Source organism: Acanthochromis polyacanthus, chromosome 21, assembly GCF_021347895.1.
Source record: "Acanthochromis polyacanthus isolate Apoly-LR-REF ecotype Palm Island chromosome 21, KAUST_Apoly_ChrSc, whole genome shotgun sequence".
In the NCBI taxonomy this organism is placed as follows: domain Eukaryota; kingdom Metazoa; phylum Chordata; class Actinopteri; family Pomacentridae; genus Acanthochromis; species Acanthochromis polyacanthus.
The window spans coordinates 25,330,329-25,348,456 of record NC_067133.1 but is presented as its reverse complement, the minus strand read 5'-3'; the positions used below and the strand labels follow the sequence as shown (position 1 = coordinate 25,348,456).

Below are 18,128 nucleotides of genomic sequence, written 5' to 3'. Positions count from 1 at the left end.
TGTGATTGCAGCCAAAGGTGCATCTGCTAAATACTGACTTGAAGGGGGTGAATAATTATGTAAACAATTATTTTCATTTCTATAATTTTCTTTCATTAACATTACTTTATAGAAATCTGTTTTCACTTTGACATTGAGTTTTTTCCAATATTTTTTTTTGTTAAAAAAGCTAAATTTTATTGACCATGATTGATTTATGAAAGCAATAAAAAGGTAAAACATCAAAGGGGTGAATACTTATGATAGGCACTGTATATACAGTCTATGGTTCAAACCTTCAAATCCCACATGCAGATGTGTTTTCTGGTGGAATGATGTTTCACGGAGTATGCATATTTATGATCCAAAATCTAAAGGGGGGTCACAGAATTTTAAAATGTATTAAACTGAATAAGAAATACATGGTGATTAACTAAAGATAAATTATTGTTCTATATAATGTCATGTTAATGTCTAAACCACATTATAATGAAGATAAACTGAGAAGAATGTAACGTTAGATGTGATTTGTGCTCCTTGAAACATTTTAGAAAAGATTTGTGAGAATTAAATCTTAATTTCTTGGGCTTACATTTCAACATATTTAGTTTTCTATTACCTCGGTATTGGTAGGAACAGTATCTCTGTTAGATACATTTTGTGCATAAGATTTGGTGCAAAGTGGCCAAGTGACAACACAATAAGCCATTGTTCATTACTTTATTTATGTTGGTTAAGACCAAAAGGGAAATCTGTTCAGGAATAACAGGAGCTTTCTTCGGAGGATCCTTTATTGTATCGTTTGTTGATTGATTTTGAAGATGCTATTGTCCTGTTGGCACTGGGGCACAGTCCCACCAGGAAAAAATTGAGCTATACTTTGTGTTGACTGAACAATAGATCATATCTTTGTGTTGTCCAGATTGCAGTTTTGCTCACTATTATGAGCAATTTTGTTCACAGTAGTGATGTCCTTTGTCTAAATGTGCTTTAAAGAGGTGAACAAATTACTTTTTTGAAGCTATTTTGTTGATTAAATTTAATTGTCAAATTAGTTGATGGTGCAACAATGCTCAATTTTCAGTTTCAACTTCTAAAATATGAGGATTTACTGCTTGTCTTGGTCTTATGACTTGTTTGGATGGCTACTATTTGGCATTTTAAGAAACTGATTTTGGATTTTTACTGTGGTCTGACTCAGTAACCCCAGCTGTAACTCAATTAATGGGGAAAATATTTTTCATATTAGCTTTTCATGAATAAAAACATGATTTCTATCCTTAAAACTGTTGCAGATTTTGTGTTTTCAAACCATTTTGCACCATATGTGGCACTTAGCTAGAGTAGCATCTAACCTAAATGTGGTGTCCCAATTGACAAATTTATATTGCACACTCAACATGTATAGGAAATTTAATGCCAGTCCTGTTTAGTCAGTTACAGGTTCAGGAGTTGTCGATTCTTGAAGACTTAAAATTCTGCATTTTTATTGTAGTGAACTCATGTTAAATGAGAATTTCATTGGAAATCTGCAATGTTTCAAATCTCTTACACTTTAGTTTCATGTGTATGAATAAATATATGTTTACATATGATTGAAGTATCACAATTTATTACAAAAACTAGAACTTTTAGTCATCTGTCGGTGTTGCCATGCTTTAAGCATATAACAATACAGTATAAAACCTCAACCCAAAAGTAGGATAGTAAAAGCAAAGATCATAGATGCTGACGCAGCATTACAGAAGTTAAGACATGCTGTTACTGTACAGAGAACATTCCCACTGAAGTACAAGCATCTGTAAAATGCGCCACTGTCATCAATGAGTTGCATTTTACAATAAACAATCTGATTCATCCTCATTCAAAGTGTTACAATAAAACGCCTCTTTTGGAAATCAATTTACAAGAAAATAAATACAAACGCACAAACACTCTGCAAATGATAACGAATGTGCTGAGATACTTTTTCAACAGCCCAAGGCACTCAGGCTCAAATGTTGGCAATAAATATACGTCATTCTTCACACGAAATCACGTCAAGCAGGTGGTGGGAGGGAAAGAAGAGTGAGAGAGAAACATCGTTGTCTATTTCATAACCTCTTGGAGAACGCATTCCTGTTAAAGAAATCCACTTTTGCTCTTTTCACAGTGAAAATCCCTGGCAGTCAAGACAGAAACGACATTTGAAGGAGTCAGTCATTTTGTTGAATTGTGTGACATCTGTTTGCTAAAAACTACATGACCTCCTACTGTACTTTAGACGCTGGCCTGTCATTTTGGTCTCCCGAGAGCCACCTCTGCTCTCCAGAGTGGCATCACCTGCTTTTTCAAAGGAAAACCACAAGTGGACCTGATGTGCATTTGAACACCACAGGCTGCCATAGTGTCCCTTTTCTGTCCCATGTGAGATTCTGATAAGAAAAAAATCTATCAAATTGTCCACAAATGATGTTTTTGAATATCTATAACAATTCCCAGATGCTATTCATTGAAACAATCTCCTCATGAGCTTTCAAAATAGTTTACCGCCACTGTGACGACGGTGGGCTTTTAGCGAAATGCATTGAGTTTCTCTTCCCTGCAGTTCAGTTGAGCTGGCGACAGGCTTCGAATGTCCACTTGGAGGCACCTCCGTAAATATCAAGGCTCGTCTCCATCCACGCAAAAACATTGCCCACTTGAGCTTTGCTGCTGCAAGTCGCCAGATTATAAATCTCTCCTACAGACAGTTTCCTATCCCAGATGTGAAAATTGGCCAGGTCTCCAACGAAAGCTTGTGTGGCATCGAATCCTCCTCCGAGTGTGTCCTGTAGGGAAGACAAATGGATTTAATCAATGATGATAAGACTGAAAAATCTCTTTGATTATCTTGATGCTTTGACTGAATGAGGAATATGTGTTCTTGATGATCTAAGATCTAATTGCATTATTTGAAAACAGCCAAGGTTCAACTGCAATATTGGCTTTTTGTCACAATAAATGGAAAATATATTTTCCTCGCTAGTAATTGTCTGAATCAGGATATCAAAGTGATATCTTTGGTAATCTATTATTCCAGGCTCCTGTTTCCTCAGATATTAAAACTATAAAGATGATCTCTTAATGTGACTTGAAGGAATTTCTGTTGCCTTCATGTGCTTCAGAAGAGGAGCTACAAAGCCTTAAAAGACTCTGTGTTTACTGTTTACCTGCTCTTGGCCCAGGATCAGCAGGCCCTGTGGTTTGATTGGATGATAAGGCGCCAGATTTTCTCCACTCCCCCTCTTGACACCATCTTGAAAAGCTTCCCAAACACCATCACGAGTGGTCCAGGTTACACAGATATGATGCCACTTTCCATCGTTGATGAGGAAAGGCAGCTTTGCAACCTTTAAAAAACAATAAATGCAGGAATTTTCTTTCAAGAGGAACATTTTACAATTTAAAATACAAATGACCCACTGTGTTCTGGCCATACCTTGTCATTTATGAGTATCTCCATCGGGTTGTTCCCCCACTCTATGAGGACCAGCTCGTTGGCTTGTCCAGGTACTGCGTAAGAGAAAGGTGTGCCCACTCCCGGGGACGCATTGGACTTGAGCCACATGCACACGGTCAGCGCGTACATCTCTGGCAAACTCTTCTTCACTTTTGCATACATGTAGTTGGTCCTCAGTGGGAATGTGAGCTGGAATTTATCCAGCGGCCTGTTTTCTCTTTGACCTGTGAGGAAGAAACAGAAAATATTTTCTCTTTGTTTTCATCCTGTTAAACACAAATATACCATGTGTAAAAACGCACACGTCCCGAGGATTTACATAGGAATTATATGTTACACAACAAATCCACAATGGTGTCGTTCCAGATTTTTTTCTTTAATCTCGCCTGATAAATCCATCACAGGAGCAGTGACGCTTCATTTCCTCATCTGCTGCTGCCTCCACACCTCTTTATTTATAAGTTCCTGCTCCGGCTCGGTGTCAGAGGTGTCCCAAACTGAGAGCGGCACCGCGGTTTAACTTCTCAAATGGCTCACGAAGCAAATGGACGTGACAGGGCGTTTACTGAAGTGCTTTTTTATCTGCAAGAATTAGAGCAGGAAACTGCCGAATGTACCGGGCTGCTCCAGCTTTACGCAGGATGAGTACAACATTAAATCGACCGCTGAGCTCATTAAAGCCCATAATGCCAAAATGTAATACCAAAAGACTTTTCTGTGCTGTAAAATCGCAGCAATCTGCTTCTCCACTTGCTTATTGTTCCTGATCCTCGAGCCTGTCACCACCCATCCTTCCACTTTTGTGCGCAGAAGCCTGTGAACTCCCTCCACCTACCTTTCTCCAAGTCGGTGATCCTCTGATGGAGGGATGTGAGGGTGGACTCCACTCTCCCACGCTGCTCCGTCTCATTCCGGAGTCCGGGCTTCCCCTCCTCGATGCTGTTCACCCGGGACAACACCTGCTTCTCCAAGTCGTCGATTTTACTTTGGAGCAGGTCTTTCAAGCTGTTCGCCTGCACCGAGTTGTTACTTCTGCTGAATTGCTGTTAGGGTTAAAAAAATAATAATAAAAAGCTCAATGTAAATAGAATTGTGAGTGGGGATAAATCCAGATGAAGTTTCATTTTGGAGGAATACTGCGGTATAACTGGATATGTGACTTAAATTGTACACCTGGAGGGTTTGCAAGGTAAATGTATGTCTAGTATTTACTTTCAGAGACACATAGTGGGATATTGTTGCTATTTTAATAATACATTTGTCAACAGAGGTGTTTTTGCGCAAAGTGTTGAAAATGCCCTCACACACAGCAGCCTACCTCCAGATTTTCTAGTCTTTGCTTTAACGACTGTAAAGTCTGTGATAGTTGCGACAAAGTGTCCGCGGGGCCCCTCGACACGTCCCCCATTGTGTTTTTGGTCCCAGCTTCTTTCCTCCTGCCCCCCGGACGTGCGTCCCCGGGCTCGGCGCCGCTCTGGCTCTCGCACCGAGCCAACTTTGAGGTCAGTTCTCTGATAGTCTCTTTTTGGTTCATGATCGTCTCTTTCTGCTGCAAAACCGTCTCCCGTAGCTGCATGACCGTGGTCTTCAGGTCCTCCCCGGGCACGCTGTTCTGCAAGGTTGCTGCGCATATGTCCATATCCTTGGGTACGGACGTGCAAATGAACTGCGTCTGTCCTCCGAAGTCTTGAGACGAACTCCCCAAAAGCACGCAGAAAAACAGAATAAGTCTCCAACAGATCCCGTTCTTTGTGGCTTGCATGTCTGCTGCTCTGTGCTGGGTTTGGCTTAATTTCTGTTTGGTTGCTGATCCGCAGTGACTTCTCGCTTGTGTCCCCCTCCTCTTGTTGTTGTACTCCTACTGTGGCGAGTGCAGCCGCTTTTATACAGCCTGCCCGGTTCTGCGCAGAGCGGGTTCACTGCATCACGACCGGAGGGGAGGGATTCGCGCCTGCCCCCCTGTTTAAACGGCTCCGAAAAGCAGCGACACAGTCAGGAGATGAAATCCTTTTTCCCCCCTTTGCTTTCAGGCTCCCACATGTTAAATCTTTCATCACCGTGACTATTTGTCATTTCTCGCCGTGTATTATTCATATGGAAAACGCAGGATTTGTTAAGGTTTACTCGCGTGGCAGGGCGCCAGCAGAGAGCCAGCTGTGTTTGTTTTGTTGTGGGCAAACTGAAACTCACACTCGGTGCAGGTTAGATGCAGATCACAAGTTGCAGCAGCAGCAGCAGCAGTTTGCGGTTTGACGGATTCAGCACCGAGGACAGCTCCGCGCAAAGCACAGCATCACACACTTTTTCCGCAGATCTTTGTGCCTTTTGCTCTCTTTAATCATGATAATCGTGTTTCATCTCTTCACTTCTCTCTGTTGTCTCTGTGCTTTTAATTCTAAACTGCAAATTCAATATGAAGAGCATATTTCCAGGTCATTTTATTCCCAAAGATCATCTCAATAATTCAGTTTCTAAAATGATAATCTGTCTCCAAACAGTTTAACCCACTTATTATTCAGGAAGGACCGCTTTTTTAAATTATTTTTTGGCTCTTATTCATTCAGTTAATGGTGAAAACAAAATCTGGAATATTGAATGAAAACATATCAGATTAGAATTGATTTCTTTGCACACAAGAGAAGAACAGTGAGATACAGAATCCGGATGTGACAAAAAAAGATAATAGGTGGAGGAGGTTAAATAGGTCATGGCATAATTACTCTCATCTATAGCAGCTAAATGGTTTGTAGCTGCAGGTGCCCCGTTTTTTTCTTTTTTTTTCTTTTTTTTTTTTGCAGGTCAGAAATGAACACTGAATGATTAAACTGTTGTCAGGAGGAAGAAGCTCATTTCAAAGAGCACCGTTTAAGAGCTGGTGCAATATTATTATATTAATGTGCCAATTCCTTTATTCGTGGGAGGGAAATGATTAGAAAGAACCAAATGGAGCACTTGAGAGCTTTAAAGTGCACCAAGCTCTCAAACATTTGCTGTTACGTCATTCTTTTTCATCTTCACTGTTGTCACCTTTTTGTGTTTTGTCACTACATAACAGCTTTTGGTTTCAAGACATCACCGCATCAGTGTGATGGGCGAACCTTCATTTCTATTAAGATTATTCAACTTACATAACATGTGACATAACTTTGTGTTATCTGCTGTATATTTTTTGTCCCCTGAAGTTTTTTTGGTTGGATTTACGGTCCATTTAAGTGATGCAGCAACATCTAAGTGCAAAGAAACAGGAGAGATTTAGAGGGTTTACTCGGATCTTAATCCAAAGGGGAAATAAAAATAAAATAAACCCTAAAACTTTCAGAGAGTTTTTTGATTTTTGAGTTTTTTTTAATGCAGAGAGAAAAGTGCTGGGTGATGGTTCTTAGAATGTTTCAGCAGTAAAGTTGTTTATCTGAAGGTTTTCAGTGAAATGGACAAATAAAGTAATACTGGAAATAACAGTTCAAGGGCCAACATACCTTGTGAGAGAACGAGCAGCACTGATGCAAACTTTTTTGTGGTAAACTGTTTGGTGAAATTCAACAGAAGCACAGTGAATGTAGAAAGCAGTAACAGCAGCACAGAATCAAAATGTTGTGTTAAGCTGCATTTACTGTTTCCACGGATCCTCAAACAGTCTCATTTTTACTTGTGAGAGGTCTTAAATTCTATGCTCAGACTAACTGAGACCTGTCTGAATATTTTATCAAAACTACCAATATTCGTGTATCTGGTTAGCATTAAAAGATTTTTTTCATGCAGATTTTTTCATGCTTGTTCTGCCTTGCATTTATGTAACATATTACATACTGTACGCCGTCTCCCACCTTCACAAACTTTGAATAAAAGAGATCCCTGTGTGTGAAAAAGAGACTTTGCAGAAAAGGCTGAGAGTACAGGAGGGACTAAGATGGCAGAACTGATCACAAAGTCCAACACATTGAGACGATGCTGCATGGAGAAGAGAGAGGAATTAGAAAACTTGGATAAGAAAACTAAGAAAACAGCTTCTGAGCTACGAGACGTAACAAAAGGATGTAATCATTTGGGTAAAATACATCATATGGAGTTGAAAAAGTCAGTACAATGAACGGAAATGCATGTTTGAAAGAGTAAACTTTCATAGTATAGCATGTCATTGTAGTATATTGAATTTTCTGGGATTTTGGACAGTAGTTTGACCCACTTTTTAGAAGTTTGTCTCATTGTTTGACATTACATACAGCCTTGATTCTTGGTATTGCATTTGACTAAAAAGTGGTTGCATACAGTTGTGCTAAAATCTTATTGTGGTTTTCTTTGTTTGTGTCTATTTTTTGTATCATTGTAACCTCTGCCCTATTTAAAGGTTTCTAAGTCTCATTTTGAATTATTCTCCACTTTGTTTTTATCATCTATTGTATTTATATCAATTTATTTAGAACATTTTTATCATTGTAAACTGCTATTCATGAGAATTTTCAATTGGAAGTTAAGACAAAATGATGGTGTTGCTCCGGAATCTACCATAAGTTTGCATTTATTATTGTTGTCATTACGGACGAGATGTTTTTTTTAAATAAATCTGATTAAATTTTATTAATTTTTTGCGTAGATATGGCCTTAAAAAGTTTTAAATTGGATTTTTAAAAATGATGCAACAACCCTGTTTATTGCCATTGCCTAAATAGACAAATACCTAAAACTTTATTATTGGTTGTGTAACAAGAAACTAGACCATGGCCCTGTCAGAACACACAAACTTGCATTTCTTTGTTATTCATTTTTACCTGCTGCAGGTCTGAGGACACAAATGTTGCATTTTCAGTAAATTTTGCAGAAGTAAAAGGACAGTGTGTGGACATTTTTTTCTTCTTCTTGCTGTGTTTCTGGCTTAAAATGGTCCAAAAAAGTGTTGATTTTAAAACGGTACAGCGACTCTGTGCATTGCCATTGCATAACATTAAAACAGGTCTACAACTTTATATGTTATGAAACAAGAAACTATACACCCTGGCCCTATGAGAACACATAAACTTGTACCTCTTTATGCTTTATTTTTACCTGCTGCAGGTCTGAGGACACAAATGTTGCATTTCAAGTTTGGTACAGTAAATAACATCTATGAATGCCCATTCTGTCTTCTTTTCCCTATGTTTGGGGCATGAAATCGTTCAAAAAAAATCTTAAATTAGATTCTTAGAATTGCCACTGGCATTAAAAATGCCATTGTGTAAACAGATGAATACTTAAAACTTTATTATAGGTTGTGCAACAAGAAACTATACACCCTGGCCCTGTCTGAGCACCTGAACCTACGCAGCAAGAGATGTGAGTAAATAACTTTTTGTCTCTCCCTTATCAACCATCTGCTAAATCTGTGCTGGTTATGTAAATACACATAATGGACCACAGTGCTTTCCAGTTCTTTGCAAAGGGCACTCATTATATACATAATTTCTTTCAAAACACTAATTTTTATAGAGCCGGTAACTCTTGCTGAAATATAATTCCTAATAGACAAACATCTGAACTGTATTTTCATTATGTGGATTGATTTTATTTGACTATATATGCTGCAAATTCAGGCAGAAAAGCCTAGACATCATCTACCCTGTGGGAACAAAGAAGCACTGCAAAACATTCAAAGTCTAGCTCTCATTACGAATTCATTATTCAGGACTTCCCACACAAACAAGTCTTGGAACCATATGCTTAAAGTAAAAGAAGAAGAAACCTTCTGTGCTGCTCAGAAACAGACTGTACCTCTTCCCGTCACCTACTACTCCTGCCATTCCTCCTCCTACAGTCATTCAACACTCTGCTCAAGCAGACTCTCAGAGCTCACTACTGTTTCCAAGCCTTTCCAGTCAATCAAATTAACATTTTCTACCGGATACTACAAATTTATCCTGTAAGCGGAGCGTGGAATATTGTGATTTTAAAAAGTTGTAGCAGCTGTTGAGGTAATAATGTTGTTAGCCGCAGTGTGCAAGAAAAACTAACAGGATGAAATTGTTATTTGTTGTATAAGATATTGTGCGAGACATGACGGGATGCATGCAAGCTGCTGCCAGTAGCTCTTATCCTCCGGTTCAGTCAGAGCCGCTCTACTGTCCACCTGTTGTGGTGAACAGTTTCCTCTAAATAATGCATTCAAACACAGAGGAAAAGCTTTCTCCAGCAACAGAGATCAATAGTTGTAATTTCAGATATTGGCATCTGGCTCTAACCTGCTTTCTGTCCTGAACTTCTTTCCCACCTCCTGCTGTAACATGGTAAACAGATCTCTTTTCAGTTCTTTTTACTTTGAAATCATTTTCCGTTATCTGTTCATATCATACAGATCTTTATCATATTTCCTGTAGTGAAAGGATGTATTTTATTGTGATAAAGGCTACTTTGAGTTAAGAAAACAAACCAATGCATTTTCTGTTTGGGCTCATTTTTGTCAAACAGAAAAGAAAATGTTTGTAGAAAAATATTTTAATAAAAAAAGTATCTGAGCAGAAACTAACTTTACATAATGAAAATCTATTAAAAATGTTCAATAACACCCCAGATAGCTGATGATTTGAAAAGCAAACAAAAAAACATTCTACAGTTGCACAATAACCAGAACACTGAAGGTCTTTGGCACTTTGCAACAGTGGCTCCAACTGTGCTGTGCAATACTGGTAAAACAATAATTGCCGTCCTATTTTTTAATAAATGAAGTCCTTTGTATTTTTCGGCACATGGAAAAGTAGCAACTCTGATTTTAAATCTGAAAATCCTTTATTAATATACAGCTAAACCAACACATTTCTCCCCAGAGAATCAGGGGTGCAATGGAAACAGATAGCACCTGACAAAAAAAGTGTAAATATTTACCACAATGCTCTCATACAAAAAAGATGTGCATAGACAATTTTAAGACTGATCTAAATATACTATAGCCTAAAATAGTAGGAGAACACTATAAATGTTCAAGTAGTTGAAGCGTCCTGTCTAAATGTCAGTTACTTCCCACAATAATCCAATCCAAACTTCCCACACAGCCTGCACAGTTTGAAACCAACCTCCAGTAAAACCCACCAGCATGTGTGTCTCTGAGATGCTGGTGGTTAGTGAAGCAGAAGAACGCCAGCTTTACCTCATGCGTAAAAGTCTGCATAAGTGTAGCCGCTCTGGATCATCTGTGTCCCAGGAGTTTCCCGAGAGTTTTCCAGGAGATTTCCAGGATTTTCCCAGGAGTTGTAGCCTTCAGTGGAGCCAAGGTTAACACTGCAATCCTGACTTAGTACTGACTAATATTGTCTAAACTTCCTCTGTCAATACTTCCACTGTTTAGTTGTTGCACTGCACTGAGAGACGCTGTTCGAGTTTGTTAATTTTTTTGACTTCCTGTTTTGGTTTTGGTGTTGTAAAAGATTCAGAGCGGACTTTTTGATTTGTGATTTGAGTAGTGACTGTAGCTGGATAGAATTGAGGAACTGGAATCTGACTTTTAGTTGATTGAATCGAATCAAAACAAGCTTTCTAAATGCTGAAAGGAATTCTGTCTGCTTTAGCATTGGTGTTTTGTGTCTTTGGCTGAATTTATTTGCTGACTGGTTTCGCATGGTTCAAGAAAGAAAGAAAGAAAGAAAGAAAGAAAGAAAGAAGGAAAGAAGGAAAGAAAGAAAACTGCAGTTCCTAAAATGGCTACTTGAGTCTTACTCCAAAAGTGAATCATTCCCCATTGAGCTCGATGTTAAAATAGCCAACTTTAAAGCAGAAACAAACATGTTTACAGCCTGGTACAACAAAGTTTTCTAACTATAAAGCCAATGTCTTACTGCAACTGTACAGGAGGTGAATTTTATATCACACATCCATTTTAATTGTATTAAGGCTTAAAATCATCAGTTTTTGTAGTTAATGGTCACCAGCTGTTGTGGTGGGAGTTCACAATATTGGCAGCCAAAACAAAAGTGTTGGAAACAAGGGCAAGGTATGATGATAGAGCCAGTCGTCAAGTAAAAGTCTATCTTTAAGAACACCCGACTTAGTATTTTCTTATTTTATCTTTACCAACAGCGTTCTTTGAACCACATTAGTCAGAGAAAACGGCTGAACATTTTCAGTGTAAAAATATTTATAGAATTCCTGAGATCCTGCAGGAACTAGAATCTGATGTTTTCTATTTCAGTGTCACCGCCAGTGCAAGTATCTCTGATAATTACTAGAAGGTATTTCATCATTTCTATGAACAAACCTCTAATTAAGCTGCCCGTTTGTGTAGCAGGCTACAGCCACACCGCAGGAGGAAAACAGCTGCCATTTTGGGGTCACTGGAATTTTAGTGTGCAGTCACTGGTTAGAGCAGAGAAAATGTCAAGCAGTTGCCAGCACAATGTGGGGAAAAAATAGCCCTGAGAGGCTAATTAAGACAAAGACATTTTATTCATAACTTCTCATTGCTTCTCTCTCTTTTTTTAAAGTTATTTCCCTCATGGTGTGCAGAAGGAGTTTTTCATACTGTATTGCTTTCCTTATGTTTTATTAAAGGTTGTGATTTAATTATGTTTCCTTCTGCATCAGCTGAACGACCATCCAAAATTGATACGATGCATCATCTGACACTGGGATCATTTTCTGTGCTGATGTGGCAGCGTGTTCTCCTCCTGCTGTAGAAGATGAGGAAATGTATAACAATGTAAACTCTTTTGTTTCTTTCTTCCCCAGAATATGCAGTGGTTTTATGCAAAATCTCAAAATTTACTGCTGTGTTTGGCCAGTGGAGTCTTTTTTTACAAGATGATAACTCATCATTTAATTCTTCTGTTCTAATCTGCTGTGAAATGCATGCAAACTGTGGAGTACTATCTTACTCACAGGAAGCTTTATGATCTACTATTGATGTGTGAAGAAGCACAAATGGCTTTTTGTAGTGTACTCGCACCACCTCTCATTGACTTTACTGTCTTGTGCGTGTTTAGATTTTATAGATAATCAGTTATTATGGCTTTAATATTTTTTATTTCTCTGTGCTAGTTGCATCCTTGCTTTTGTGGAAATGCAAATGTGTTTCCTGTAGTGGTTTTTACTTTTCTACTTCAACCAAAGCTGATCCTTTCTGAGAATTCTGAATAGCCTAAAACGGCATAAATATTGGTTTCTTCTTGACTCGCATGTAAACGCAAGTGACATCCCATTCCTAATCCATAGGGTTTTGGACATTCTGGTTGACAAACTCTCTCTCCTTGGACTGTCCACATCCATCTGCAGATGGATAAAAGACGTTTTAACGAACCGCCCACAAACTGTCAGACTCGGCTCACACCACTTCCCCACCTTAACACTCAGCACCTGCTCCCCACAAGGTTGTGTACTGAGTCCTTTACTGTACTCACTGTACACACACAACTGCACACCAACCCATCTCTCCAACTCCATCATCAAATTCGCGGATGATACGACCGTGGTCGGCGTACAGAGATGAGGTTGAGAGACTGTCAGTGTGGTGTTCAGAGAACAATCTCACACTGAACACCACAAAAACAAAAGAACTCATCCTGGACTTCTGCAAACGCAGCATGGACCCAGCCCCACTCCTCATCAACGGGGTCTGTGTTGAAAGGGTCCACTCATTCAAACTTCTGTGTGTTCACATCTCTGATGACATCTCCTGGACTGTTAACACCACGGCGGTGGTGAAGAAGGCCCAGCAGCGACTCCACTTCCTGAGAGTGCTCAGTAAAAACCACCTGGAGGAGAAGCTGCTGTTGACCTTCTACCGAGTCACCATTGAGAGCATCCTGGCGTACTGCATCACAGTGTGGTATGCTGGGTGCACTGCAGCGAACAGGAGAGCGCTGCAGAGAGTGATCAACGCTGCCCAGAAGATCACTGGCTGCCCCCTCCCCTCCCTGGACGATATCGCCAGCTCTCGCTATCTCAGCAGAGCTACAAATATTATCAAGGACCCATCCCACCCCAGTCACAATCTGTTCAACCTTCTGCCCTCTGGTCGGTGCTACAGAGCACAGAAAACAAGAACAAATAGACTCAGGGAAAGTTTCTTCCCCAGAGCCATCAGTGCTCTGAACAACAAGAAGACATGAACACAATAACATCACTAGGAACACACATCATAGTGCAATCTTGTGCAATATTCATTTCACACTGAATCTCCACTCACCTCCAAGAACAATATGCAAAGTCACTTTATCAGTATCAGTCTGTGCAATTCTCTTTCTCACTGTATTTTATTGTATTTTTATCGTATTTTATTCTATTTTTATTTCTTTATTGTAATGTATACATTTTTCCAAGCACCAAATGGAGCAGCGCTCCCAATTTCGTTGTATTTCAGGCCAGTCAAGTTCATCCACACCAGACTCTGTCATCCATGTCTTTATGGACCTTGCTTTGTGCACTGGTGCACAGTCATGTTGGAAGATGAAGGGGCCAGCTCCAAACTGTTCCCCCAAAGTTGGGAGTATGGAATTGTCCAAAATGTCTTGGTATGCTGAAGCATTCAGAGTTCCTTTCACTGGAACTAAGGGGCCAAGCCCAGCTCCTGAAAAACAAGCCCACACCATAATCCCTCCTCCACCAAACTTTACACTTGGCACAATGCAGTGCGACAAGTATTGTTCTCCTGGCAACCACCAAACCCAGACTGGTCCATCAGATTGCCAGATGAAGAAGCACTATTGGTCACTCCAGAGAAGGTGTCTCCACTGCTCTAGAGTCCAGTGGCGGCATGCTTTATACCACTGCATCTGACATTTTGCATTCCACTTGGTGATGCATGGCTTGGATGCAGCTACTCGGCCATGGAAACCCATTCCACGAAGCTCTCTGTTGAAGCACTGTTCTTGAGCTAATCTGAAGGCCACACGAAGTTTGAAGGTCTGTAGCTATTGACTGCAAAAAGTTGGCGACCTCTTCGCACCATGCGCCTAAGCATCCGCTGACCCCGCTCCGTCAGTTTACGTGGCCTACCACTTGGTGGCTGAGTTGCTGTTGTTCCCACACACTTCCACTTTCTTATAATACAGCTGACAGTTGACTGTGGAATATTTAGGAGCGAGGAAATGTCATGACTGGATTTGTTGCACAGGTGGCATCCTATCACAATTCCACGCTGGAATTCACTCAGCACCTGAGAGCGAGCCATTCTTTCACAAATGTTTGTAAAAGCAGTCTGCATTTCTAGGTGCTTGATTTTATACACCTGTGGAGATGGAAGTGATTGGAAGATCTGATTCTGATTATTTGGATGGGTGAGCGAATACTTTTGGCAATATAGTGTACATACTTGCATTTCTTCATGCAAAATCTTTCTTACTGACTCCATTTCACAATTATGCAGAATTCAATTAAGTGGCGCTCCACTAATTTTATACGTGAAGAACAGTTTCATTATCATGGGGTATTAAGTGAGTGGAAACAGCTGTGTCTAGTCATGTGTGACTCTGCGTGAGATTTAAAACCCTGATGATGTCACAGTGATGTCATTAGAGGTTATCTTAGCTTGGCCTTGAGATTTAGGTGCAGAGGATTTGGATTCTTTGGCCTCTCACTGTCGACCGCTGCTCGTTTGCATTCGACTTAAATGTCACCCACATCACTGAATCCACCTGGTTAATATTTTAAAGATCCCCCAATGCTGTGAAAATACCCCTCAGGGCGTCTCGTGGCGTCTGGCACTGTAAGGTTGGCAGCTGATTCTTCGAGGATCAAGCCTCTTTGCATCAGGCTTGCTCTGAGGCATTCTATTAATGATGGATCAATTTTGGATCAGTGAGTTTGGAGGCGGGAGCTGCACAGTTGCTCTGTGGTTAGCCTTGCAGCCGGAAGATCGGCCGGGGATCTTTCTGCATGGAGTTTGCATGTTCTCCCTATGCATGCGTGGGATTTCTCCGGGTACTCTGGCTTTCTCCCTCAGTCCATTGATGTGAATGTGTGCTTGTTTGTCTCTGTGTGTAGCCTTATTACAGACTGGTGACCTGTCCAGGGTGTCTCCTGCCTTCACCACAAGTCAGCTGGGATAAAGTCTAGCCCCTGCCCCCTCACCGCCAGCCCTAATGAGGATTATCTTTTTTTGATTTCTTTTTTACAGGTCTACACAGACGAGCAGCTCGATGTTTAGTGAGCGGAAAGAAAGAGTGAGACGAAGGCGCAGACAGGCTTCAGACAAGAAAAGAAAAGCGACAAAACGACAAACATAAGAAAAACAAACAAACCAAAAAAACGTAAAACTTCAAAACAGTAAAAATACAATTCAACCATAAACAGCAAAAGAGTCCAGTTGTCAGCATTACATTACATGACCGTCACAGGCTGAACTGCCGACAGAGTGGAGGGTGGAAAGAGTCATGGTATAAGTCATGGATGGATAGATGAGTTTGGTGGATAGGGCAACATCTTGAGCTCTTTGTGTTCCTCAAGGCTTTCTAAAGCAGCTTTTGGGGTGCAGTAACAGACATTGTAGTGCAGGGGGAAGCTACCATGCCATGGGGAAGTGTTATTGGTTTGCAGCAGAGTTTAGGTGGGTGCTGATGTGGGTAGTAACGAGTTACATTTACTCCGTTACATTTACTTGAGTAACTTTTTGAATTAATGTACTTCTGAAAGCAGTTTTACTCTGCCATGCTTTTTACTTTTACTTGAGTAGATTTGTGGAGAAGAAACGCTACTCTTACTCCATTACACTGAGCTACAAACGACTTATTACTTTTTTATTTATCACGTTTGATATGCTCTATTTTGCCAGAGAAATGCCCCCAGTGGACCTACCACATGACTGTGTTTCACCAGTCAGACGAAGCAATAATAATCATGTGACTCCGTTTCACCAGACGTTGCCCTGCAGTCACACAACCACATACGAACTGTAGCGGCACAGTGGGGCAAAACTCTACACACGTGTGTGTGTGTGTGTGTGTGTGTGTGTATATATATATATATACATACATACATATATATATGTATATGTATATATATATATATATATATATATATATGTGTGTGTGTGTGTGTGTGTGTGTGTGTGTGTGTGAGAAAGACTGTGTTAGATTAACAATAACATGCTGGGAGTCAAGGTTTCCCAGCAGAAGATAAATGAGATGATCAATGTCAATCACTTAGGAGGTCAGTAGATTTAATGATGTGGCTGATCAGTGTATACTTGCTGTGAGATTGCTTAAGTTCTAAGTCTTTTTCCATAAAAGTGTTTTCATACTGTCGCTTTCCTGTTATAGAGTAGAACTCGACAATAGTATAAACCTGTAAAAAAAATGGTACAGATTCCTGGTATCCATCAGTAGCTCAGAGAACTTGTTTCCTACAGCACATTGATCTCTCTTTGTCTTCTCATTGCCATTGCTATTGTATTTGATTGCTGTTTTGGGAAGAATGCAAGAGCCAGTAAACTTTCATTACCTGAAGGGATGTTACATTATGAATTAGGCATCAGACATTCTCAGGTTTACATCACAAATGGCCCTGTGGATTGGATTTCAATCTCGGCTCAGATTCGTTCAGCACAGTTGAAGGCTGACTGCAGACTCTGCAAACATTATGTTGCTCACATTTATTGCTTTAAATCGAACAGTTCTTGTTGTTTTTAGTAACAGATTGCTTGATGACTTTACAGTAATTTGACAAATGAGGCTCAGGAAGCCATAACTGTGAATTATTTGTAAATACAGTGTAAATCCATGTGAACACAGCCTTCACAGTATACATGTGATTTATAGATTTTAGATCCTGGTAATCCTCAATTGGTTTTCTGTGTTGAATACGAACTGATGGATGTAAGTGAAGGTTCAGCATAATGCATGCAATCTAACCACATTTTATACCTCACTGCTGTAACATCTGCTTATCTGCTCATTTCAAGTCGTTATTCACTTAATTTCTGTACATGTTGCACGCTGTTTTTTATTAAGGGTGTCCGTGGCAAAGAGCAGCTAGCTGGACATCATCAGTGTGTAGGTGGGAGCCTCGTGCTTGTGCACCACTCAGCTGTCAAAGAAGCAGTGGAAGCATGAAGCGCTGTCAAGAGATGCAGTCTAATGAAGGGATGCACTCTTGCTGAGCAACACAAAAGGAAAGCGACTGACTTGTTCAAGGCCTCTGTCTGGCACCTCTTCTCTGCAGGCGACATCACGCTGGATCGCGTCTAGTGAGAGAAATAATGTTAAGGCTGCTGCAGAAAAAGCTATGCCTTACTAACTTATTACGATTCAAACCCACCCACACTGTGTTAGTGCAGGGACAATCCCTGCCCGTTTCACTGATCAACAGGAATTGCAAATGGAAAAAGAAGTCCCTGGAATGCTGCTGCTGCAGCAATGTGCAGTTTCATTTTGAAATCTCTTGTCATTTGGCACCATGTGTTACCTGCCCTGTTTCAATTGAAGGTACATTGTAGCGTTTTTGACCTCTACTTGAGTCCCTATTTTAATTTTACTGTAGTACCAGGAATTCTGAGTGCTGTGTTGTCTTGGTGTACCAACCTCCAGGCTTCTAAATATGCAGGGTTTGACTTTAGATTTGTTCAAGTCTCAGGTGTGTTAGGCCCTTCTGAAGGTCACACTTGATATGAAGTAGAAGGAATTTTTTTTATATCTTTACAAAATATCAAGGTTTGTATCAACGCTGATAGCTTACACAATCCAGAAGTGCCTACTCATGTTGACATACACACGTGGAC

At 40.1% G+C, this 18,128-nt stretch overlaps 1 protein-coding gene across 1 annotated transcript; it reads right to left on the bottom strand.

The window, feature by feature from the left end:
• Nucleotides 1–1,574: 1,574 nt before the first annotated feature.
• nptx1l (neuronal pentraxin 1 like) lies at nt 1,575–5,346 on the bottom strand. The gene is made up of 5 exons (XM_022214305.2): nt 4,779–5,346; nt 4,296–4,503; nt 3,440–3,684; nt 3,171–3,350; nt 1,575–2,789 (listed from the first exon to the last, which is right to left on the bottom strand). The coding sequence occupies exons 1-5, from the start codon at nt 5,220–5,222 to the stop codon at nt 2,568–2,570; spliced, it is 1,299 nt and encodes a 432-aa protein (XP_022069997.1). The 5' UTR covers nt 5,223–5,346; the 3' UTR covers nt 1,575–2,567.
• Nucleotides 5,347–18,128: the final 12,782 nt, after the last annotated feature.

Coding starts and splice junctions, on each gene's coding strand:
- nptx1l (XM_022214305.2), bottom strand. CDS start 5,222: ATGCAAGCCACAAAGAACGGGATCTGTTGGAGACTTATTCTGTTTTTC. Junction 4,504..4,778: donor AAAGACTAGAAAATCTGGAG/GTAGGCTGCTGT, acceptor TAACCCTAACAG/CAATTCAGCAGAAGTAACAA. Junction 3,685..4,295: donor GATCACCGACTTGGAGAAAG/GTAGGTGGAGGG, acceptor TCTTCCTCACAG/GTCAAAGAGAAAACAGGCCG.